Consider the following 25,428-nt stretch of genomic DNA (forward strand, 5'->3'; position numbering starts at 1 on the left):
CATTACTGCAGAAAAGAGGCCAGAGATTGAATGGGCAATGGATATTGAACTACCTTCCCTTCTTACTTGGAGAATTTTCCCTGTGATTGCACACTGCAAAACACTGCAGGAAGTTTGTTCTGCCACTGCCCTAGCCGTGGTTTTGTCTGTTGATAGAAATGTACTTCTGGGTGTTATCCACCTCATAAAACTAAAGGTTTACAAAAATATTCCCTGGTGATTCACACCATCTGCAAATCTCCTAACTCCAAGTGTAAGTCAGCAAGGAATTTGCCTCAGTTTAAACACACTGAACAAATGAGATTGTGATGATAACATATGTTTCAGTACAGCTACAACTGCAATGATATTTATAAAATCTGTTTTCATTACCCACATTCTCTGTGCTCATCTCTCCAGACAACAATAGCTTTGAATAAGGAAATATTCACATAAGATTGAACAGGAATTTTGTTTTTTTCCTATGCTTATGCACCCATCAAACTGAAAATTTCACCTATTAATGGTAGTAATTAATTATGATCTCTCATTTTTAGGGATTTTTTTAAATCACTGAGCTCTTACAGAAATACATTTAAATTGAGAATGTCGTGTTTTAGGGAGTTGGTGTGGGTGTGAATTCAGTGACAGCAAAGAACTTGGATATTATTGCTCACTGGCATCTTAGAAAAGTTAAGATAAACCAGAACTTGATGACAACCACACTAACCACAGAACAGAACAGTAACACTTAACATATGCTTCCTCGCCACCACCCTGCCAACGTACCACAATCTCATCTTGAAGAGATTGTCTTTAATGGTTCACTTAAACAATTTGTCTACCCCTCCACTCTCATGCATAGCTTTCACAACACCCATACCGGCAGTTCATAGGCTGTCTGCAAGTCAGCACATAGACAGAAGGTGGACAGTTTTATGAGCATGCTGTGCTCCTAAACTTCATGCCTCCTCATCAGCAGCTGTATAGTATTTACTGCGTTTGGGAAATGGTGTTGAACATTTATCATGTTTGAACCTTGTTGATGCAAGGTGAGTGAGTTACTTTGTTGGAAGCAGCAACAGACAAAACATGTGTGAGAGAGTCTGTTGGGTAAGAATGTAAAAGGACCTGAAATGAAGACACGTCACTGTCTTGACATGATGGAGTAAGGCAGGCCCACAGTGAGATGCAGAGAATGGTGACATCAACAAAGCATTAGACCAAAAGAACAATTTTTGCCACCGAGTTCTTATCATGATATGAAATTAATCTGAACAAGAAATTTAAATATGTCATTGGTGAACATTTCTTCAAGATGGTTGCTCCTCTTCCCTCTTTCTCGCCTGGTTCATGCTATCAAGCAACATAAACACAAGAAGAAAAACCTTCTCCCTCTGTAAGAGTTCCTCTGAATCAACATTTCCACTGTGATCTCCAATAAGAACATTCATTTGAGCCTACAATTTTATATTGTATTGTAATAAATCAATGTCTTCCTACAATATCTTGATCATCACTGAGCTGCACAGCACAGCTTTCACGTCTGAAGGCAGAAAAGATAAGCGTACTGTTGCACTCTATCCTACCTGCAGCCCCTCAAAACAGGGCATCAAATAAGAACGTGAAGGTACAGTCATAGGAAAACATTCAGAATGTGTGCTTATGCACTTTATTATAATATATAATTATATATTAATATATATTAATATAATAATATATTTTTATACTATAATTAGTATATAAATAGAAAATTAACTTCATGGGAAGGATACAGGCTCAGTTAAGAATATGCACAAAGCTTTTAGATCATGCCTACATTTCTTCGTAACAGAGGGGTTATCAGCTGATTCACTTTTTAAAACACGTGGAGCTGGGTATACATGCAGTACGAAAGTAGTTCCCAGATTCCCTTCACAAGTCACTTTCTGTCTTCAGAAGAGAGGACAAAGTAGGCTGTTATTGCTCAAGTTAATTCAGCAGAAATGAAACCGGCTAAATACAGAGGTCAATGCTGCACATCGTCCTATATGCTGACAGGAAGCTGGAAAAATCCTTCGTTCTAAGCCTTGGGGTTAACATTCACACCCTTCAGAAAAATCTCCTGATCAATATAACCCTCTGCTTTCCAGTTCTTTAAGAAGGAATTTTTATATTCTTGTTTCGTACTTGCTTAGTAAGTTGAGCATTTATGGTGCTACTCACTCATGTTCCCAACACTAGTGGTCTGTGACCAGTATTGGATCTGTACTTAAAGTTCATGAAGGTTTTCTGGCAAGCCAGAGTGGCTCCATGTTCATGTTCACAAGTTCAATCTATGACCCACTGAAAGAGCACAAAATTATTCATCACAGTTATGATCATAACTGTAGTAAACTCAGCATTTCAGTAAGCCAGATACTGAAACATATTGACTTTAAAATGCTGGAACTGTGCAATATTATGAGTTTACAAAGCTGTTCTCACTCATGTCCCCAATTACTATCTTTTTGGATGTAAAAAGATCTCCATTAAAGTAATAGTTCTTCGTAAAACAAACTACTTCAATTTACTGGAGATCCAAAACTTACTATAGTACAGATTCAATAATATTTACTTGCTCAGGGGCTGGGGGCCATACAGCTGCTCTGTAACCATTATTAGCAGTACTATGTAAACAGTTCAGAGAAGAAATATGTATTGAAACTGACGGACTGGAGGACTTAAGGCAGCAGAAAGTGAAACTTAAGCTACAGTTTGACCAAGACATGGAAGTCAAAAAACATACAAACTTGCAAGGAGATGTTATAGGCCTACTTTCATCTCCTATTTTATCCAGAAAGAATAGCTACCAACGGTCCTGCACACTAGCATTTTGTTAACTAGCACAAGCAACCATATCCTCACTTTTTAAAGAAGAGGATTAGGTTTATATGTCAGAGTTTTCCAAGATACATATTTTCTCTAAGTCAGAAGAACAAATATTTTCAACATTTCCAATAAACAAATTCTGAATAAATTTCCAGATTTAAGACAAAAAGCAAAATTTTATTCCAATACTATATTTTTACTTTGGAATATATTTTGGCTTTAGGGAAATGAGATCATATGACATAGTTCAATATTCTATTGTATTTATTTTAAAGGAAACACACTGCTTAGTCGAGATTAAAACATTTTCTCTTCTTTTCTAGATCAAAGTCTCGTTTGTCCTATAAAGAAACGGTAATGCCAGTAAATGTTATTAATTTATTGTCAACTTAATTGTCAAAACAGAATCCAGAAAAGAGAACAGGAGGGGACTTTCTGGGCTGTCAGCTTCAGCCCCCAGTTTCTGCAGACACCGCATCAGAAGATCCAAGTGATAAATGCATCAAGCTTATTTTAAAAACAAGGAGGAGGCATACGATTTCCTTCTTCAGTGCTCCATTTGGAACACAACACAAACCTGCTGTGAAAGTTGGGAGTCTTCTCCCAACTTTTAGGTTTGTGTTATCTCTGCAACAAATTATATATATCATTGCCAAGACTGCTTCATTACAACAGCTACTTAGCAAAATGAGAAAGTTTTATTTTGTGGGAAATTGCATCAAAATTTGCAGGACTCCAAAACCATTTGTCTTCAATTTAACAGAAACTCCATCCCAGTTCATGCTAATTGACGTTCATGCAAACCCACACATACACACAGAAATCTTATGCATTACAGCCCTTGTATGTGAATTAATAACACAGATAAATGATGCTGGCACTGTATCTCTACATTTTTTTTCCTAAAGTGAGTGGAATAACTTTTGGGTGTCTAGAGCTTTTTATCTTGACATCTGCTAAAAGAAATTAGATCTAACCAATCCGTTTTTCGAAAAAGTAAAAATCTTTTTCTTGCCAAATGTCTTTAAGATCCTTTATACGTAAGTTACATGTATCAAATTATCCCTGTATTACTAATGCTTCACTTCTAACAGCAGAGAGAAGAAGGAAGATCCTTATGAACATGAGAAAAGGGCCATGGGTAATGTGATAGCACAATAATGAGTGGCAGAGAAATAATAAATTATGAAATAAAGTTCCTGTTTTGGAATTCACCTGGCTATCCAGTGGGCTCAGCTCTCTGTGGCTGAGGGGACATCACACTCTCCCCTTGCCAATCTAAGCAGGGACCGAGTACAAAAAGAACTTGGTGCCTGCTACTCCATCCCGAAGGAAGAAGTATCCCTGACAAGGAAGTGCAGCAGGAATTTCCTATGAAGACAAATTCACCACCCTGCCAGTCAAGCTGCAGCCAAAGAGATAAGAAAAGCTGCTTGACCTATACGACTGCACTTTAACAGCTGCAGATTGACCACGAACTGTTTGAGCAGAGAGGCCTGACACAGCTCTACTCTCCATCCCTGCATCAAAGCCACACTGCAGGAATTTATATATGGTAGGTATAAGAACGGTCTCAATAGTCAATAATTTCCGAATTAGTAATGGAATTCAGTACATCATCTAGAAATTGGAAAGCATTTTGTAGACTAGAATAGAACAGAATAGACTAGACTAGAATAAACAGACTAGAATTGACTAAACTACTTCAGTTGGAAGGGACCTACAACGACCACCTAGTCCAACTGCCTGACCAAACCAGGGCTGACAGAAGGTTAAAGGGCATTGTCCAAATGTCTCTTAAACACTGACAGGCTTGAGGCATCGACCACCTCTCTAGGAAACCTGTTCCAGTGTTTGACCACACTCTTGGTGAAGAAGTGCTTCCTAATGTCCAGCCTTCCGTGGCACAGCTTTGAACCATTCCCATGCATCCTATCACTGGATACCAGGGAGAAGAAGTCATCACCTCCTTCTCCGCTTCCCCTTCTCAGGAAGCTGCAGAGAGCAAAGGAAGCTGTAGACAGCAAATACTGGCAGATATCACCACTGCTATTTATGGACTTTAATATCCCTTATTTGAAAAGATAACCCAAAGGTGCACTAAAATCTGATTCTTTAGATAGCAGTTCAGATTCAGGAGAATGGTGTTAGAAAGCCCTGTAGGCCAAATACCTGCAGTATTTGTGTGGGTTTGCATTTCAGATAAGAAACCTATTAACAGCATTGATAAATATTGCCTGCTGGGTTCACATCACAAGCTTTCAGAGCAGTCTTAGCTCCCAATGACATGCAAAAATGATGCATTACCTCTTTCTCTTTGTAGCAGGTAGACTACTGCAAAATACGTGCAAGTTTAAATGTACATGCCCTGAAAAATTACTAGATAAAGTCAGAAAGACAAAAATTATTGTTCAGCTTAAAAATTACTAATGTTCTAATTTTACATGGATATATTAACTAATAGGTAAAATATGCAACTCCGTGTTTCATGTTAGTATCAAAGAATAAACCTTTAATCCTTGCCTGTCCTTGACAATGTTCCTCACCCATTTATTTGACTGTTTTTAACTGCTTATCTCTGAAACCCAGCAAGTGCTCTGATATTTGTAACAGCACTTCCCCATTAGCCAGATGGGTGTATCAGTCAATGTCTCAATGTTATCTCATATGACTTAGTTCCTTGCCTTTCTCCATATGATCTCAGCTACAAACACGCCTGTTTTCAAGTTGGCACACTGGAGCATATTTGCATCTTAATTATATTTTAAAGTGAGGCTTAAATTGCCCTGGAAGTTGCAGTTACATTATCAATGAAGCAGACAGGCAATAAAGCAAAATAATTTTGAGTAATCTTTGCACTGCCAAGTATAATTCTAGTGGAAATCACCTATCCTGACTTTCTGTTATGAAGAGCCCTTCTCTCGTCTATTAGAGAGTGATAGATAGCAGTTGCTTAGAAAGATTATTCAAAATTGCACAAATGGACAGGAAACTTGCCTCAAAAGACAGATAATTTTATCCTTTTCGTAGTATTTTATTCCTTGTCTATATCCTTTTGTTAAAGATCTCCTATTAAAAAAAAGAAAAAAGGCTCAAATCTTAGTTTTCATCATATGTGCCCATGTAAGTCAGTAGCTTCCCAGATGAGTGTACCTGAAATGCTGGTTTTGATGAGAACCTTAACACTACAGCAAAATAAAATGCAGAGAGGAAAGTGAGATGAAAGGTATGCCTTTCTTCTCTTACCCCTCCCCAATTTATTTACTTTTCTGAATATTACACTTATTAATTTGCCGCATATTAATAAAAGTAAACAATAATAGCTAAAAATGCCTTGCAGTTACAAATCTCCCTTCAAGGCAATGAACGCCGTAACAAACGCAAGGAAAATATCATTTCCATTTTATATAAAAGAGGAAAAATGAAGCTCAGAGAAAGTAAATTATTTACAGAATCAGTGGCAGAAGAACCAAAGCTTCCGGATTGTTTCCTCTAACATTTTATATGGTGCAGCAAAGAACACTGTCAGTAGACTCATAACGTATGAGAAGTGAAACTACGCCTTTCTGTTTGATTATTGTACTGTTGTTCATCTCTAGAGCAGAGCATCGCTTTAAGCAGTGCCTTTTTGGATTAAGATTGCAAATGGTTTTAAATCACTCAAGGGTAGAAAATTGTTCTATTTGTCAGATTTCACACTACCAATTGTATGGCATTTCCTTGCTCTACTTAACTTTAATTTCATATGCTGCCACTGTTAAACAACTCCCGATGCAGAAATCCAAACACATTGCTAATGCAAACAAAGCTCTGGTGGCTCCATCCAGGGCTGCACAAACACACACCTGAGCACCTAGTCTTCATCTTTTGTTGAAGTTCTTTTTGTAAAATGATATTACATTTAGGTCAGCCCAATTTAAACTTATTAGGCTCTAACTGGAAGCTTAAGCTAACTTAATAGTCATATTGTAATTCCTCAACTATTTAAGCCAAAATTAAAAACATATAAGTCCATTCTGCAAACATGATTCAAAAGGATTTCCTATCTACCTATGGAAATATAGATGTATAATTATAGTACTGTAATTAAATATTGATGAAAATCCATAGAGGAAGGCTTCCTTGCCAAGGTTGCACATGCACCAACATAGCAGTCTGTATAGTTACACCACTGTACTCCCCTGCATGAATAAAAGCTATACAAATGAACAAAAACCCTAAAAACTATACAGAGGGACAAAAGCAGTATTATTACTTCACCCAAGCCAAATCAGATTTCCTAGTCTGTGGAGAGGTGCAGGAGAAATAACTAAGAATAATTATTTGGCAATCACCTCAAACAGTCCACCTGTTAATACAAGAATGAAAAACTCCATCCACATTGTGAAAAAGACAGAAATTTATCTTCAGGAATACAACCATACTGTACAGAGCTTTGAGTGCTTTGAATGGAAAGTTACTATCTCCGTGAGTTACTGGTTATTATGGCAACATCGCAGACAACAACTTGAAAAAGTAACCTGATCTCTGAATGTAAAGAATTCACTTGTCGTTACTAGTTTTGACAAAACCAGTAAAAAAAACTCAGCTGCAAAATTCCATTGCAAACACAATGTTCTCAGAAGGATGATTCGACAAGCATCTATTAACAGATTTCTACAACCGCTATGAAATGGGCTTTTAAAAATCATTTCATCCAGCTGCAAGGAGAAAGAGTTTTACTGGCTAACAACAGGATTCTGGATAGAGATTTCACTTGCTCACCACAGACACTGAAATATGTTCCCCAGTTATCCTGAAACTGAAAGACGTCAACCCTCTCCTTCAGGAGAGAGACAAATGTCCCACCTCTTCCCCAAATACAGAGTTCAGAGATTATGTATGCTTGTACCACAACTTTATACCCACTCACTGTCTTCCAGTCTAGATCAGCTGAAATCTAGCCAGGCAAAAATCAGCTGTGCATGTACAAACTGTAGCTCATTAAGAGAAGGAAGACAAGCAAGCAAGCTGTGGAGGAGGAATGATGCTAATATAGCTGTACAGAGCCTGTTTCTAAATAGGCTAATAGTTTTGCTTCCTGCAGCTAGAACACATTTCAAAGCAGACCTCAAGCGGAGGAGGAATTTTTAAGGTAAGTCCAGACTGCCATGCTTCCCTCCCGCCCCAAACGATTTCATAATTTTGTTGCCACAATTCTTTTTTTTAAACCTTATATTACTGCATTAAGTATGGGGAAACAGTTCAGAAAGCAGCAGTATTCTGTGAATCAAACATACCCCTCAACTTTTTTTTAAAGGGGCACATACAGTTGTTAATGGTATCAAGAAAAAAAACAAACACATTTTCAGTTCGCAACAAAACTGGTAAATACATCACATTGTTCTGAACGGAAAAAAAAGCTTGCATGTACGTGGAGATGCATTACTTAAATTTAATTACATTCAGTGTGGTAGAAACAATTCTTCTGCCTCCACTGACCTAAAAATCACGTGTTCTGTCTCTCACAAGACAACCTAAATCATCAGGCTACTATTTCTTTTTAAATGTACATAACAGTGTCATTTCCACTGCTGGTATTATGCTACAGTGCATAAATATACATTTCACTGAAGGGATTAGAAAGTCAAGAGACCTACTCTTATTTTTCTGTATAAGAATTTTGTACAGTGTGAGGCCATTCCATTTAGCAGGATACCTGTGTCTGGAGACTCCAAGGGTCAGTGGTGAAGCTAATGTCAGAGCCTGAATTAAAGGCAGCAGATAGGAAGTTGGCGCTCCCAAGCCATTGTAAGCATGCTCCTCTTCTACTAAAAGTACCTTACAGAGGTTTTGATAATGTTTCCCACTGGCTCAAAATCTATGCATGTTTGTAGGCTATGGGAAATACAGGTTGAATACAGGTTGAATCTCTGCAGCAATAGGGAAGTGAGTATAAGTCTCCCACACTCCTTGTACTTTTGACACAAGCATGCCGCCAATATTCTGCCCTGCATATGGTCTCCTCCTCCTACATGCAATGGAGTACTTTATGTACATTCTTTCTGAAACAAACAGATTTTTCCATTTAGATAACAAGACCAAAACCTTTCAAACATTTCAGTGTGTAACTGCTTCTGATTTCTTCAATTCAGCACCAAAACCCCAAGATCAGTCACTCACAGAGCACCAGTGACAACAAACTGACACGTCATACCAGGAATGCTGCCACTTGTTAGTTAGGTACTAACTTGATCCGATAGTTAAGACTGTCTTGAAAAGCAAACAATCTATTACAGGGTGGATTCCCAGTCATGGCCACACATCCAGCAAGCTAAGAAAGGGTGTCCTGGCAGAGGTCATACACACTCTTGTCCAGCTTTTTCTTCTGTCCTGGAAAAGATGCAAACAAAGACCATATCTACAGGTAAATTGCACAAGCAGATGTATAAGGTTAGGCCAAAGCTTCACCCCTAGTCTTGATCTCTTCAATGGGCCAAGAGCAAATTACGGGAGTTTGGATCCAAGCTTTTCAGCTGAGCTATTGATGTCAGATTTGTGGCTCTGATTCAGGTAACGCCTACTACAGATGAACTGGTTTGCAGACCTCTCAACCAACTAGCGTGAGAAGAAAACAGCATTATTTTCTATCCACATCCAGGAGAGGCTGGGGAACTCTCATTTCAGCACAAGAGAGCGCAGTACTTTGCCCTTGCTTCTCTTTATACTAAACTCCACACCAACTAAGATAGCACAACAAGAAACAAAACAACTAAGACTTATTTCTCACTGCCTTTATATCGCAGATTCATTGCTACACGTTTGTATGTCTTTTACTTAATAGGCCAAATTCTTCACTACCCAGCTTTTTCTACATCAAACTGGAGAAAGGCTAGATGTGAGTTGGTGAAAGACCTAATACAAAAGGCTGGTCAGATGCAGAAGGAAGGCTGGTAGTATGATAACATTGGACCAATAGCATGTTAATTCTGGCTGGAGGCCATGTAACTAGCTACCTATAGATGTGAAAGGGTGTATTCTTCTGTCCTTGTTTCTCCTCAAAATCACAAATAATTTCTAATTTACCCCACCTTAAACACAATATGCTCCTATACAGCTTTTTTACTTGTCTTTTTCTTCTGATCAACATAGAATCACAGAATCTTAAGGTTGGAAGAGACCTCCAAGATCATCAAGTCCAACCATCAACATACCACCACCATGCCTACTAAATCATGTCCTAGAGTGCCATATCTAGACATTTTTTTTAACACCTCCAGGGATGGTGACTCCCTGGGCAGCCTGTTCCAATAGCTCACCACTTTTTCACTACAGAAATTTTTCATAATATCCAATCTAAACCTCCCCTGCCACAACTTGAGGCCATTTCCTCTCATCTTATCACTAGTTACTTGGGAGAAGAGACCAACACCCACCTCACTAGAACATCCTTTCAGGTAGTTGTAGAGAGAGATAAGGTCTCCCCTCAGCCTCCTCTTCTCCAGACTAAACAATCCCAGTTCTTAATTTCTCTTACATTGATATATATGCTCGGGAGAAGTATTACCTTTCTTTCGCCCACACGCTCCTTACATTGAGTTCTCTTCCATTTCCTCATAGGTTTCACCCTGCTGCTGCTATTTATTTTCCCCTCTCTCACGTTCTCCTTTCCTACCAGCAGTGATTTATGCACATTCACCAAAATCCAGGAAACACATAAGGGCATCTGATTTCTGTCGCTAAGAAAAATCTGTTCAAGTATGTCACACATTACACCATACCCACACAGAAGACTCATTACACTGGCTGTCCAAAAATGTCCACCACTTGAATTCAACCATACCTTCCGGATTCAGGTGGCCTTCTCTTCTCAAATAATTCTCCCCCAAACAAGAATTCTGTCTTCTCAATCTCCCCTCTTGTTAGTCCCCTACTCATACATATATTTTCTTCCTCTCGTTTGCTCTTTCCTTCACATCTTTCTCCCTGAACTGCTTCCTCCTGCAGTCTTATTTTCCCACTTCCCACATCATTTTTATTTCCTACTCAATGGTGGGGTCCTACCAACACTGTCTCAGAAAGGAGCTCACTGTGGGGCGACAGGCAGAAATGCTGCTGAATCCGTGCTTCCTGCCTCCCAGTGATGCAGCTGGACCAGCAAGAGGTAGGACAAGGGAAGAGGGGCTCTTCTAATGCAAGCAGCATCAGGCAGCAATGACCCAATTCAAGACCTTCCCAAGTTTTCTTTCTTTCCCAAAAAGAGGCCAGGCAGAACTTGGAGGAAATAACTCCAAGACCAAGACACACACATACACAAAGCAGCCATCAGGCACACAGCTGTGTTTGCAGAGATAAGGCAAGGTGAAGCAATACAGCAGCAATGCAGCTGCGGTTGCAAAAATAGGGAAAGAGGAAGGGATACAGCAGCTGGTAAAAATGATCAAACCTAGAGAGTATATAATAGCAGCCCAAAAAGCATCCTCATCTGTTCACCTATGCTCTTGTGAAACTTGTTAGTTTAGTTACAGGAGCATGATTAAGGCTAAGGATACATTTCAGCATGGCTCCAAACAGGCCTGCCACTTGATCAGCAAATCAATTTTCTAAACAATCTGCTAATAGTGTTTATATAACACTGAGGGAAGAACAACTCTGAAGCACACGCAATGAAATTGATCTCAGTGGAGCCTTCATTATGCTTTCTTATAAATGCCCATCCTGTGAATGTACAAGGCAGTTCACACATAGATGGTGATACAGGCTTAACTATTTAGCCAGAACCCTCAACATAATAAAATAAAAATGCAACAGAAGATTGACTAAACAATCAAACACTTGAAACAGTGACTCACAGCATGAAGACAGTTGGCATTTACATACATTAAAAAATAAAATGTCATTCTATTAAAAAAACGGCGCTTATATCAACAGTGCCTGGCACTTCCACAGCATCTGTTATCAGAGAATTGCAAGGACTATAACTTACTAATTCTCACCATTTTACTGTAGATCATCCTATTTTTTTAAACTTTAGTTCCTCCAGTGATGTGCTAAGCTTAGACTTTCAGCTGTATTTGTTTTGAAAATAAAATCTATCTCTGATAGCTACAACATGACACAACCTGCAAAAGAGTAGAAATACAAAAGGACCTAAAACCAGCCCAAAGGTTTTTCATAATCTGTTATGTTGGTGAGGAGTTTCAAGCAGTGTACTATGTGGCAACTAAATGAAGGCACCTTTTCTTTTTCTTCCTTATGACCTGCTTCATGTGCTCACATTAGCAAAACTGGAGCTCTAAGTTCAACAATCTCGCAGTATCTTGCTGAGAAAGCCTACTTCCATTGTAAATGTTTTGTGATTTTTAGTGCCTTCTAATGTAACTTCACAATGACATTCCTAAAATAAACCCTTGCTTTATATAGTAATATTTTTTCAATGAGAAGTTGAGGAAAAAACCAAAGACTCTTGTCCTGCTTTCACAATGAAACACTAAGCAAGAGGAAGACGGTGTGTCCCAGCAAAAAAGTTTTGTACTCAAACTGAGGGGACAGGATTGGCAGACTACAAGGTGAAAAACTGACTGTACTATCAGACTGAAAGGGCAGTGGTCACTGGTTTGAAGTCTGATTGTTGCCCAGGTTGGAGTGGAGCTCCTCAGGTATCAACAGAGGAGCAAATCTTGTCTGACACCTTCAGTGACTTGGAAGATGAGAGAGATGGGGCAAGTTTGCAGATGACACAAGACTGGGGAGATCAGCTGACATACTGGAGGGCACAGCTCCCATTAAGAGCAGCCTTGACAAGCTGGAGGAACTGGCCAGTGAGAGTTTCACGATGGTCAACCAAGACAATGGCAAAGTCCTGCACCCGGGACAGACTATCCACATGCAACACTACAGCCTGGGAGCAGAAAAGGACCTGGTGATTCTGTTGGACAAATGAAGTTTGCAGCACATGACATACAAGGAGAAACTGAGGGAAGTGGCTTTGGCTATGGCAGGATCTAATTACTGCATTCAGTTTCCTGTGGGGGGTTAGACAGAAGCTTTTCTCAAGAGCATGCACCAAGAGGAGAAGAGACAAAAGTCAGAAGTTGCACCCAGAGGAATTCCAGCTGTGTGTAAGAAAACAAATGTCCACAGTGAGAGGAGTAAAGTATTGGAACAAGTTCCCAGGGAGGCTGTGGGCTCTTCACTCACGGAGAGTTCATAAGTCATCTGGACAAGGCCCTGAGCAGCCTGGCCTAACTTTGAAACTAGGCCCACCTTGAAGAAATTTGACTAGATGATTGCCTAGATCCCTTCCAATTAGAATTCTTCTATGAACCTTTTATTACTTCTTTTAAAGGGAACTGGATAATCCAGAATTAGTAATTATTATCAAGGAACATAGGAACTATTCTGTCAATAAATTGCATCTTGCTCTCTGCACAGCATCGCAGCCACAAATTTAATTTTCTAAATAGGAATTTCCAACTGTGAAACACTGGAAGACATTTATCTAGTAAATTCAAGCGGTATTTGACATCCTTCTACCTTTACCTCATCAGCTGACTCTGATCAGTGACTTTAAGTGACTGCCTCTTCACAGAGTGGAAATAATAATAATTCTTACCCATTTCATATGGGAGAGAGATTTTGTTTCCACAGAAAGTAGAAGTGTTTTCCAAACCACCAACCTCCAGAAGAGTAAGTCTCTAGGTATCCGCAGCTTATGACTTAAGTGAGACCTACTTGATTGCCTGGTAGAGTCACCTCAGCTGTCAGCAGCAACGCTGGTTATAAATGAACTGCATGTCAGAGGCATTGTGGAAGAGGAACAGGTCAAAGAGAGGTCTAGTATCTGCAAGGAGAAGACTCTTATTCTCTGCTGAGCTTCTTCCTCTTTCTGAAAAATATTTTGATAATATTGGGGGTGGTGGGAATCGATTAAGCCAGAGGTCTGAGGGTTGAATTCAATGTTTTAAGTGTGATTTAATGTGGTATGTGGTTCCCACATAAACAAATATATGTAACGAGATATAACCGCATGCCTGAGACTCAATCTAAGAGGTGTACTAATGGTCTAATAAAATATGACAGCTACATTGCCTTGCTTATTAACAAGCAACAAGCATAGCAGTTTTAAAAAAAGCACTAGAAATAGATTATGTACCAATTTGGATATAAAAATCCCTTTAGTAGGCAGATTTTCCAACTAATCTTAAGACCAAAAAAACCTGATCTGTGACAACCAAATAATGTTTAAATAGTTTTCTGCACATTTTGGTAGGAGGGATGAGACTCCACAGAATAATTTATTTTACACAGATAATGGAGTCACTGTGACTTGTGAAGCATCTGGAATTACAGCCAGTGGCAACCACTCACAATTTAAAACCTTTTTCCAAATAAATCTCATCATGACAGTTCAAGCGTATACAGAGATCCAATTTAATCTTTCCACAGCATTTAAGTCTGCAGTAGAGCCCAAAGACTTCTATGATTTTTTAATTATTATTCAAACATGACAAAGTAACTAAACTGAAATATACATATTTTCCAATATATCAAAACATAGTTTGCTCCACAGCCTTTGCTGCCTGACCTAATATCTGTCTGTCAGCATTAATGTGACAAACTTCTGAAAGAAAACTTGTAAGGGAACTGTCAACCTATGTTATAGCCAGACCAATCTGGTTGTGCTCTGTCTTTTAAAAAAGCAGAAATATCAGACTCATTCCTTAAGCTGTCATGACTATGAATCCTTCAGGGACAATGTGCTTAGCTGCTTAGAGAAGAAAAAGCATCTTCAAGAAATATGTATAACATACAGCAACAGCATTTGTGCTCCTGTTCATCAAACCTTAATATGATTTTTTTTTTAATCATGTAATTATCCAATATTCTTAGAGAACTGAATTAATGACTCATTAAAGGACAGCACTGAACTTCAATATCTGAAATAAAATTCAAGCTTGACCATAAGTCTGTAAGGAGATTACTTTCTTTTCAAGACAGGCTCTAAAGCATTGTAAAGAGGTTAAATTGAGATGACTGACATCCTATACTGAAGAGAAACACAGGTTGAAGTGAGCTCATGGATCTCTTCACTAGTTTCAGGTAAGAGAGATAACTATCCTCCAAATCAAAGGTACAGAAAGAATAAGACACTGATACACAGAGAACATTGACAGATTAGCATTTAGCTTGTGACCACAGTGCTTTGCTATCAGTGCAAGCTTTAAATTATTCTCTTGTGTACTTTTTATGTATCTTTAAAATTAAGGTTGTATAATTTATCAAAAATTAGGCTAGGAATTCTATGAGGAAGCCTAAGTGAGTCAGATACCTGATACCTACGAAATTCCAAATATATACACCTTGGAGAGCTTTCGAATTTTTTACCTAAGCTACTACAACTTGAGTACTAATAAAATACTGTCCACATCACCAGGACAGTACAGTGCCAAATAACAGAAGTGGCAACATCTTATAGGTACATAGCACCTTCGGTCAGAAAGCAAAGGCATTTTAGTGATAGATGTTAAATCAAATGGCATGCAGTATTTGGAGTTCAGTTCTATTACCCACATGTAGTAAATGAGAAAATAAGGCATAAATAATTCAAGCTGTCTGCTAGACATAATACACAAAGCCAATAGCAGTAACAGCACAGAATATAGATTCCAAGGGCTTCTTTTCCTGGGATTTGCGAAAAAAAAAAAAAAAAGCTTTAATTTAAAACTAAAAGTGAATCTTAGCCTATATAACTCTGTTCAATCACTGCCTCCCACTGTTTTTAAGTATACTTGTGAACTTTTAACTGTTAAGTCAAGCCAATACCATATTCAGGTAGTTTATCAGGATTAATACTATACTCACACTTCAAAAGAAAAACAAAGGGGGGAGGGGGAGAGCATAAAACAAACAAACAAAAAAAAAGCAAAACATTTCCATGCTTTACAGCTTTATTTTTCTTATGCTTGGTTCAAGTAACTGTCACCAATTTCAGTGCACACAACTCTTGACGTGCCAGACAACCATTCCTAGATTCATTTGAATTCACAATTATTACCAGAATACTCCAAAAAGCATTCAATTTGGTACAACTTTTCAGGCAGACACTATCATTTTTTTTTCACTGGCACAATACTCCTAATACATTCTGGCAATCCTCAAGTACTTCCAGTTATGAAGCAGTTGCACACATTCAAAGATACGTCGGTATGAGTTCAAAAAGAGATGGCCCACCACAGAATTATTTTTTTAAAACAGTAATGTTCTTGGTATTTCTGAATTGGTTTACTGTGTTACTATAAAATGGAACACTTTGAAAAGCTCTTTTCTTAATGCTTTCCTTAAAATAACAAATCTCAAAGCAGATAATTTCATCTCAAAACATTAAAAAAGAGAAGGACTCAGATTACCCAAACTCAATGTTTTTGAAGAGAATAATAGTGCTGCAGGACTTCACACAAGCATGTCACATGTTAAGTGACGACAAATAAACTACAATTTGGTCAACTTCAGTCAACTTAACTTCAGACACAACTCAGTTGAGCTACACTAGAAATGAATGAGTTACATAAAATCTTGTTGGGAGCTCAAACAGACTTGACATAGCTCAGCTAAATGTTAACAGGAACCTTAGTTCAAGATAGCTTAGGAACAGAGTAAAATTGATTAGTAAAAACCTGTTTACAAACAAAAAAAAAGAGCTGAAGACAGCAAAACAAAGTGTCTGTGATTGCCAGGAAGAAGACCCTATACTCCGTCCTTGACCTTAACAACATAATCAGGTGAGGATACAAAATCACGTAGCTAGTAGACCAAATTCTTCTGTTACTTGTATCACACAACTGCATCAAAATATGCTCAGCTGCAGTAGTTCAGATGAGAGGACAACTTCGCCAAAACATGTTTAAATGACACTTCAGCTAGTAAAGCAAACACAGTACTACTGTAACTACATTTCTGCAACAAGAGTCACATGCAGTAGAGACTCAACTCAACCCTACTGAGGTGGCTCTATGTATTATTCCCCTCCGCCCCCCCAAGATATTCACACACCAAAGCTTGGTCAGCATTTTGACACTCAGTAACTTCATTTGAAGACGGACTCATTTAGCTGATACACATTCAGCTAATATGGCTTCAAATAGAAACCACTTTACCAAACTCAGGGAAATGTTTCATGTCTCAGATTGAAAAGTCTTTCTGAATTTTGAAAGGACTAATTCATTGTGTTAGATAAAGTTTACTCAGAACACCAAATCAGTTCTTTGAAACAGCCTATGCAAGTCTATAATGGGAATGTAAGGTTTTATTAAAGTCTAGGCACTGGTTAGAAGAAGCCAAGCAGAAAGGTCACCGTCCTCTACTAAATTCTGTAGTACTTTTCCAGAACAATGTCATGAAAACAGACACTTCTACATGATGTTTCTAATATGGTGTCATTACAGTTAGAGGTAATGTGGTCATTGAACAACCTATATGCTTAAAAAACTCCCACTCCACAGAGAGTGGTATTGGTACTACGTAGTACATGGAGAATTTTATTTCTCAGCCCTTTTCTTTCATTTAATATGTATAAGTGAAATTCAGCAATAATACATACATTAAGATAAATCATGTGCATGGTTTAAACCAATGTTTCTGCTAGTATCTGATTTGGTTTTGGGTTGTGGTTTTTTTTTTTTTTTAATCATGACAGACACCACTGATAACCTATATGAGAAGATCACCCAGAAGTAGGAGAAAAAATTATTACATGTTCCAGATGTCTGAAGAAGTTTCTGTATTTTATGTACAATTCCTTTTAAATATTCTGACCAGCTTCCTTCTGTCTGCCTCCAAAGAGTATAAAGCACAGGAATGTACAGAGGACCTTCAACTTCTTAGAGGAAAGGCATCAGAAAAGCACAGTATACAAAAATAAAAATCCTCATGTTACCCTTGTCTTTTCTTTTGGTTTCACAGTTTTTGTTGAACATATTACATCAATATTATTGAAAATGATAATTCATCTGACTTCCCAGCAGGAAGAAAATGAGATTTTATTTGATCCACTGGTAATTTATTCCAAATAACTGCCCAAATGACAGCCAACTTTAGGTTAGAACAACATCAAGTCCAAATGCTACAGTTTTTAATTTTCCTTTAAAATAATTTACAAAATATAAATTCTCATTCAGTCTTAGCACATCAGAAATCTTTCAAAGTGATGGGATGCTCAGATTAATCAACTTATTCTTAGTAACGAAATGTGGGTTTTTTTTTTTTAAAAAAAACCAACAATAATTAAAGAGCATTTTAACAGGAAAATACAATTATTAAAATTCTCCACTGACCTTATGAGAATCTATTTAAGATATATCTACTGTCCCTTACAAGTACATTACAGTGGAAAAAAAAAAAAGAATCAGATCACAGGGAAAGAGTAGGTGTTTTATTTCATGGGAAGATTTTCACAATGAGATGTTTAAGGTAAAAGAAACTCCTATGACTCAATACATAACCTACATGTTAAACTACATTTTAGATGAAATAAGAAACCAGATTATAACAGTTCTTATAGAAAGGATAATGAAAATACTTATGTTTTGTACATTGTACATGTGGGTAATGAGTATGCTTAAAAGTTTATTTAGTCAGGGTGTTAAATCTTTTATTCTACGACCTTCACAAATCATGTATTTTAATAGAATTATCTCTTTACAAGAAAAGACAGTACCAATTCTTACTCCATTACAATAGAACAGCATTTCCAGCCATTTTCAATTTCAATCCCTCAAGATTTTTTTTCAACAGATGTAAGAAATAAGCACCATAAACATAGCTTATTGACAAAAGTTTTCCTTTCGTAGTTGCCTCTTACAGAGCTCCAGAACCAGCGGATTTGCTGTCCATGAGTTTACAGACTGAAAAGTAAAAAACGTTTCACTAAGAGTAAATTTGCAGTAACTACACTGATTTATGAAAGAATAATTTGCTGGATTTGCTAGAAGCACTATACGTTTTCAGACAACAACTTCAGTCCAGGAAAAAGACAACATCATAACAGGCTTAGAATATATTTTTAAAATCATTGAAATTGGTATAGCAATAAAGAAAATAACTGTTTAATTTGTAGCAAGAGATTCAGAGTAGAATACACTTTTAACTCTAAACCCTTTGAAGAAGCTGCAGAATTCTCATTTTTGGGGACCTAAATACTTGGGGAAGAGGAGGGAAGAAAACATGAGTCATCATCTAACTACTCCTTTTTTTCCCCGAGGAGTACAGTAGTTGACTGCTAGAGATCCTTTTCAGCCTTGCAGTACTTGACATCACAACAGTACTTGTCATTACCATCACACTTTCATGGTTTCATTAATAAGAAAAAAACTTGTGACTGCACCATTAAGCGTTCAAAATAATTTTATTTCAAAGAAGTCTCACAACAGAGTGATCTGTTTCATACTTCTAATAGACTTACATACAACTAAGCCAGCAGCTTTACTCTTGTTTCAATAAAAATAAATTCTGCATCTCCCTTGCTTGTTAGTCAAAGGAAGGTTTTTTTAATCCTACTCCATCAGGTATCTGTAGAGGCATTCATGAGACTTGCTCTATTTTTCAACTTACCCGGTTCCATCCTGAATGTTTACGGCATGATGGGTTTTTTTGTCTACAACACACATAGCGTAAATAATTCCAAAATATGTAACTGTTTTTAAAAATTGCAAGTTATAAGAATAACTTCACCACTGCGGAAACAAACGCCACCTAAGTTACAGGCTTACACCTACCACAGTTGCCCAGCGTGCAGGAAGGAATCCGCACCACCACTTTGGAGTGAGATTAACGAAGGTGGGCTCCAACACCCAGCTCATGCATTGGAACGATGAGAAAGTTGCACAACTCTTTTTAAAAAAAAAAGAGTTACTAACGTAGTAATTATTGAAGGAAAACCAACCCAACTGCTTCATCGGGTACGGGGCGGTTTCTCCCTCGCAGAGCTCCATTCCGCGGCGGGAAAACCCGTTGCACTGCCCCGGGAGACCTCACGCTCCAGCGCGGCCAGAGCCCGGGGCACCTGTTAGCTCGGCCACAGCCGCCAGCGCGGGGCCAGGGCGGCAGCGCTCAGCACCGCGGCCGGTCGGGTCTAGTTTTACGAGCTATCGCAGAAGCACTGACATTGGTCTTTACGCTTGCAGAAATGGAATAAATGCAAATAAGCCGGGCAGCGGTTTCGCAGTCGGTCGGTCTGTCTGTCCGTGCCGACGCGGGGTGGACAGGCGGGGGAAGCGCGGGAAGCGCCCGTTCCCGCCGGCAGCAGCGGCTTCGCCTCGGCGCCCTGTGTGCGGGGCTGCCCGCCCGCCTCGGCCCGTCCTGCCGCCCCTCTCCCCTCACGGCACGACCCCCGCCCGCCCTCCCCAACGGTCCCCGACCCCCGGGACTGCAGCCGTTAAAACGGCCTCCGCAGGCGGCGGAGGGGCCGGGATACTCACATGCCAGATGGCGAAAAAGATGAGGGCGGCGCAGAGGACCAGCGACAGCATGTAGCAGAAAGCGGCGAAGGTGAAAGCCATGGCGGGGAGAGCCCCCCCCGCGCCCCTCCCCCGGGGTGTCCCGGCGGGCGACCGGGAGAACAGCGACCCCCGAAATCCCAGCGGGGAGAGCGGGCAATGCGACCGTGTGCCCTCACGGCGGAGGGGAGCGCCAGACACAGCCGGGACGGGCAGGGAGCGGGGCCAGGCGGCCGCCGCCGCTCCCTTCGCTCCACCTAGCCCGTCTCGACCCCCGCAGCGCTGTCAGCATCTGAGGGGGCCCGGCCCGGCCCAGCCCCGCTGCCGTTCTCCCCTCCCCGCTGAGGCGCGGCCGGTGGGCGGCCCCCGCCGCCAGGGCGCCCCCGAGGGGCGGCTCCCCTCAGCGGGGGCGGGGGCGGCTGAATCAGTTTGGGCCAAATGCTGAGAAGATAGCTGCCTAAACTTGAAGTGGTTTGGTTTTTTTTATTTTAATTATTTTTTTCTTTTAAAATCCGGTAAATCTGGTGAGACGTGGCCCAAGGCCCAGGCGCCTCGGCCTCGCCGCTGAGTACCCACAGGAAGGCGGAGGCGGCGGCCTGGCGTCACCCGGCCAGGGGAGGCCAGCGCTGGGTGGCCGCCCTCTGATGGGGGAGAAGACAGAAACCCCGTCTGGGTGCCGATCAACTGAAGCTGGGTCGCTCAGCAAAGCAGGACCGATCTGCCCTTCCCTGCTAGACGAAAAGGATCTTTGTTGTTAGAGTAAATAGAGACAAACTTTCTTAAATTCCTTCCACAAACTGGGAGAGTGGTCTCAATGACTTTCAGGTATAGTCAATATCCCAGTTGCTGAAGTACATATTTAAAATAAGGAAGAAAAGGTAAGCCCCTGCCTTCTTCCCTTGCCTTTAACAGGATACATAGTGTCTCCAGACATGACTTAGCCATTTCTGCAGGAGATCTGTTTTAGATTTACCACTGAAAGTTCTTCCACCTCTTTGGAGCACATCAGCTGATACAATACAGCAGGTTTGTAAGCAAAAAGTTTTCAGGAAAAAACACCACAAAACCAGCAGAGTTCCCATTACAAAATATTCTGAAAACTGGATAAAAGCAATATATTTGAAATACCCTTACAAAAAGTTAAAAATAAATCAGTTCACAGCATTTTTTTCCTATCCTTTTACGGACAGAAGGAGGTTTAGTAACAGAGCTATTTAGAAATTTGCCAGTGGTCACCTATGAAAAGTCAGACTTCATAGTACAAGAGATCCTAATTCCATCAAAGCCAAGCTTAGTGCAAGCTTTCTTTTTAAATGTTTACAATGTATTTTTGTTTAAAATTATGGTATATTATTTTTAGCATAATATGCACTTTTATCTTGAGGAAAGAGTGCTGATTTGAATGAAGAGTCAAAGCTGGTAATTAATAAGCCAATCAGGAATAAAATGATGGAAGTAACCTTTTATAATTGAGCTGCTCCAAAATGTACATGTGATTTGATGCTTTAATTAAGAAGGACAGAACATAGCAAATAGTAATGAGCTTTACTGTCATACAGGGATGCAGTAAATGCATTGTAATTCTCTGACCTTTTAATTCTTTTGTATCTGAAATCCTGCAGAGCATATGCTTGCGAAAGTAAATGGTTTATTCATAACCACACTTTTTGAAAAGACCTGTAAATGAGGCACAGAAGAAGTCTTTGATTATTATTTTTTTAATTTTGCCACGGTTACTTTGTATCTGGATATATATTACCTATGCTAAGATTCAACACAAAAACTGATGCTTCCAAGAAAACAAACAAAAAAAACCCCCAGATTTCTTTCTGGAGCACTTATATGTGTACACACACACATACATAAGCATATCTATAAAAATGCAAATATACTGTAGGTATCATAAAAGATGGAAGTGGAAACAACCACTAAACCTCAGTTTAGGACTACACTCCAAGGTAAATATTCTCCTGTTTTTCACTGTCTCTCATCTTCATTTACATTCCAGCTAGGTATTTGGAGCTCTTCAATAACGCACAGCCAAAATATTTGTTTCCCATTTTGCAAGAAGACAGTTCCACAGCTCACCACTTCCAAGATCACACAGTTTTTCCTTATATTGATTTTGAAACACACATTGCACATTAGCCATGTTTCTAGTCATTAATCATTGCTAGTAGCTGGCTAATTACAAAAGTTTCTGATACACAGTGAACAGACAATCTATCAAGATGTATTTAGGACATTTTTGTTCTACTGAATTCTTCTTACATTGTACCATGAGAATACCTTAAGCATCCTGAAATATTTAAGTGATGGAGAGTAGTGGAAAGATTTACCCTTCACTTAGTACCTTTCTGAGATTTGTCTCAGTAATCACTAAAAAGTTATTACTTTTCTCCATCTTGTTTCAAACTCATTACAGCTTTCTGTGGCATGAGGACCTCAGAGCAGAGAGCTGTTCTTTTGTCATTTCTGAACGAGTCTACCGCAAATCACATCATCTGAGGCAAAAGGTGAAAACAATATGGATGTGCTTGACCCTTTTCTCACTGGTTTAAACCTCTGTGAACACATCAGGAACATCAGTCTGTCTATTAGCTCACCATCCACTTCTAACTTCTTGGTCCTAACTTTCCAACAAACTGATGGATCTGATCTTAGCTGCCTGAAAAATCACAGTCCAGCACCCAGCTGTGTTCCTTTGAAATAAGGTGCATCACAGAGGCAAGAATGGAGGGTGGCAGAGCTGAGCATGCAGCATTATCAACTGAAGGGATCTGGAATAGGCACACTGGACAAATAGAGAGTATAACCATCTTTAGGAAAAAAAACCACCTCTATTGCTTTCAAAACTGTTACTTTAACCCTATTAAAAAACAAAACAAAACAAAACAAAAACAAAAAAAAAAACTCCAAACCAAAACCAAACCCCAAAATGACACCCACACACTGACACACACCTGGGTTTCTTTTCTATTACTGGAAATAAAAGGCCCATAGGTTCTGTAGCAGTCCAATAGGAACTGCAGTAATCCTTGCTCTCTGCTGTTCAGCAGCTACTTTTAGCAGCCTCAGTGTCAGATTTAGCATCTCATCTTTCATTCTGCTATCTTCAAAATTCCACAAAGGCTCGTACTTCCTCCACGTAGTGTATTCCCAAGCTGTTCCCAGAAGGGACTGCTGCTCTCGCCCGCAGCACACACCTCTAACCCAGGAATGTGGCAGCAAAAAAATATTCAGAATGCTGAAACATGGAGATGAATTTCAGATCAAGTAGAAAGTCAGCAAGAAACATAAAGTAAATTCACACTCAGACTGATCAAAAAATGGTTTATATTCTCTCCTCCTATCCTTAACCAGAGGCTATTTCATTTAAATGTATTTGCTGATGGGTCACACAAGGTACCTCAAGTTTAACAGTACTTCCTAGCACAAGTTTTTGCATGAGCTTATTTTGCAGGCTATATCCCACAATACACACAAATGGATCATGACCATGACAGTGTGTTTGTAAAGCTTTCAGAGAAATGATTTTTACAAAAGACTGTAAAGGTCCTTGCTTTACTTGAACAGATTAAATCTAGGAAGGTTACAGTTACTACTGAGGCATATTTAGTGTTTTGAATTTGTTGTTTGTAAACAGAAAGTACTTGTCTTTACAATGTATATTTATTTAAAAACATGCTTGCAGGTTCCCAAAGGAATTAGAGAATCAAGCAGACTTTTTTTTTGTAATACAGTCTCATCCCAATTTCATACAGAGTCTATCCACAAGAGGATAGATGATGATGCTGCTTTTGTACAACCAGTACTGAGATGCTGATATTCAAAGCTATCACTCTGCAAATATTATCATAGGTCAAAGCACAAAGAGAGAAGATTTGGGATTTTTTACTTAAGGATGGCTTTTTACTTTGTGAGGAACTCAATGAAGGGACCATAAAAATTGAATCACTAGATAAATAAAAACAAAGGAGTACATCTGGTGAGAAACAGACAGCCCTCAAAACTGAATGACACCCAATGTTCCTATAGATGTTGCGAAAATAGATGTAGTAGATTTATAAGTTCAGGTTGTCCTTATGTTAGCAGGTTTTGGAGCACTTGATTTCAGATGAAATTATCTTTTCTGCTAGATAATTAAAGAAACTGAAGATACTTGTAACTGGTTCATAGGATTCCTATGCACAAAGATCACCCGGCATGTGATATTTAAAAGCACAACAGTATTTATTGCTCTATTATAACCTTGCATAAGCAGTTACCAGCATAAGCAGTTACAGTCCCTAGCATAAGCAGTTAGCAGCGTATTGTTTTCCCTTTGTGAGAGTCTCACCAACTCAACTAAGCCGCAGACACCGCCGAGCAGGAGGGTGATGATCAGCGGGGTCAGAGCAGAGGAGGGAGGTAGGCGCAGCACCTTCAGGGCATCCCCTGTTGTTCGCAGAGTGAGCTCTGGGTCCTTTCTCTCTCCCTCTACTCTGAGCCACCTCTGTTTATACCCTCAGCAGATTCAGTGGCAGAGTACTCGCCAGGTGTTGGTGCACGCGTGGCCAGCGCACGCAGCAAGGCTGCCAAGTACGTGCCCTGCTGGCTAACAGCGGTTCCCGGACAGCAGCAACATCCTGCTCAACAACAACCCTCCCAGCTCCCTTCTCTGAGACAACAACCCTCCTGGCTCCCCTCTCTGAGATAGCAACCCTCCTAGCTCCCCTCTCCAAGGTCGCGTTCTCACAGCCGTGTGCAGCTTGTAATTTCCCACAGTGGCCCTACATGGACCATCACTGGCTAATTTACAGAACACCATCAGAAGTGAGAAGAGACTGCTAAAGAGTCTTTCAACTCCCAGATAAGTACCACAACTGTACAAACCTAAAGGACAAGTCTTTTTAAGACCAGTAGTCCCTGAAGTGAGACGCTAAAACCACCATAAATCCACCAACAAGGTGGTATACCCTCAGCCGAGGTGTTTCATAGTATTAAGATTCATGTATTATTGTTACGACATATAGTTTTAAGTGTAATATATTCCTGAGTGCCTATTAGAGTAAAAGTAATTATATTAATTATAGTAGAGAATTGTCATTCATTAGATTAAGTATATTTTAATAATACAACTCCCTCT

The 25,428-nt window shown here is 39.4% G+C and overlaps 1 protein-coding gene across 5 annotated transcripts in view; it reads right to left on the bottom strand.

The window, feature by feature from the left end:
- The window catches only part of CNIH3 (cornichon family AMPA receptor auxiliary protein 3), a 58,401-nt gene extending 37,864 nt beyond the window's left edge, over positions 1-20,537 (bottom strand). For all 5 annotated transcript variants that reach the window (XR_015258263.1, XM_086745601.1, XM_086745604.1 and 2 more), the window contains exon 1: positions 20,283-20,537. Coding sequence is in view for 4 of the 5 variants with exons in the window: in XM_086745601.1 (XP_086601727.1) it covers positions 20,283-20,363 (81 nt within the window). In the remaining variant the exon portion in view is untranslated. The remainder of the gene's footprint in view (positions 1-20,282) is intronic.
- Between the last annotated feature and the right edge of the window lie 4,891 nt (positions 20,538-25,428).

Source organism: Chlamydotis macqueenii, chromosome 3, assembly GCF_036417535.1.
Source record: "Chlamydotis macqueenii isolate bChlMac1 chromosome 3, bChlMac1.mat, whole genome shotgun sequence".
Classification (NCBI taxonomy): Eukaryota; Metazoa; Chordata; class Aves; order Otidiformes; family Otididae; genus Chlamydotis; species Chlamydotis macqueenii.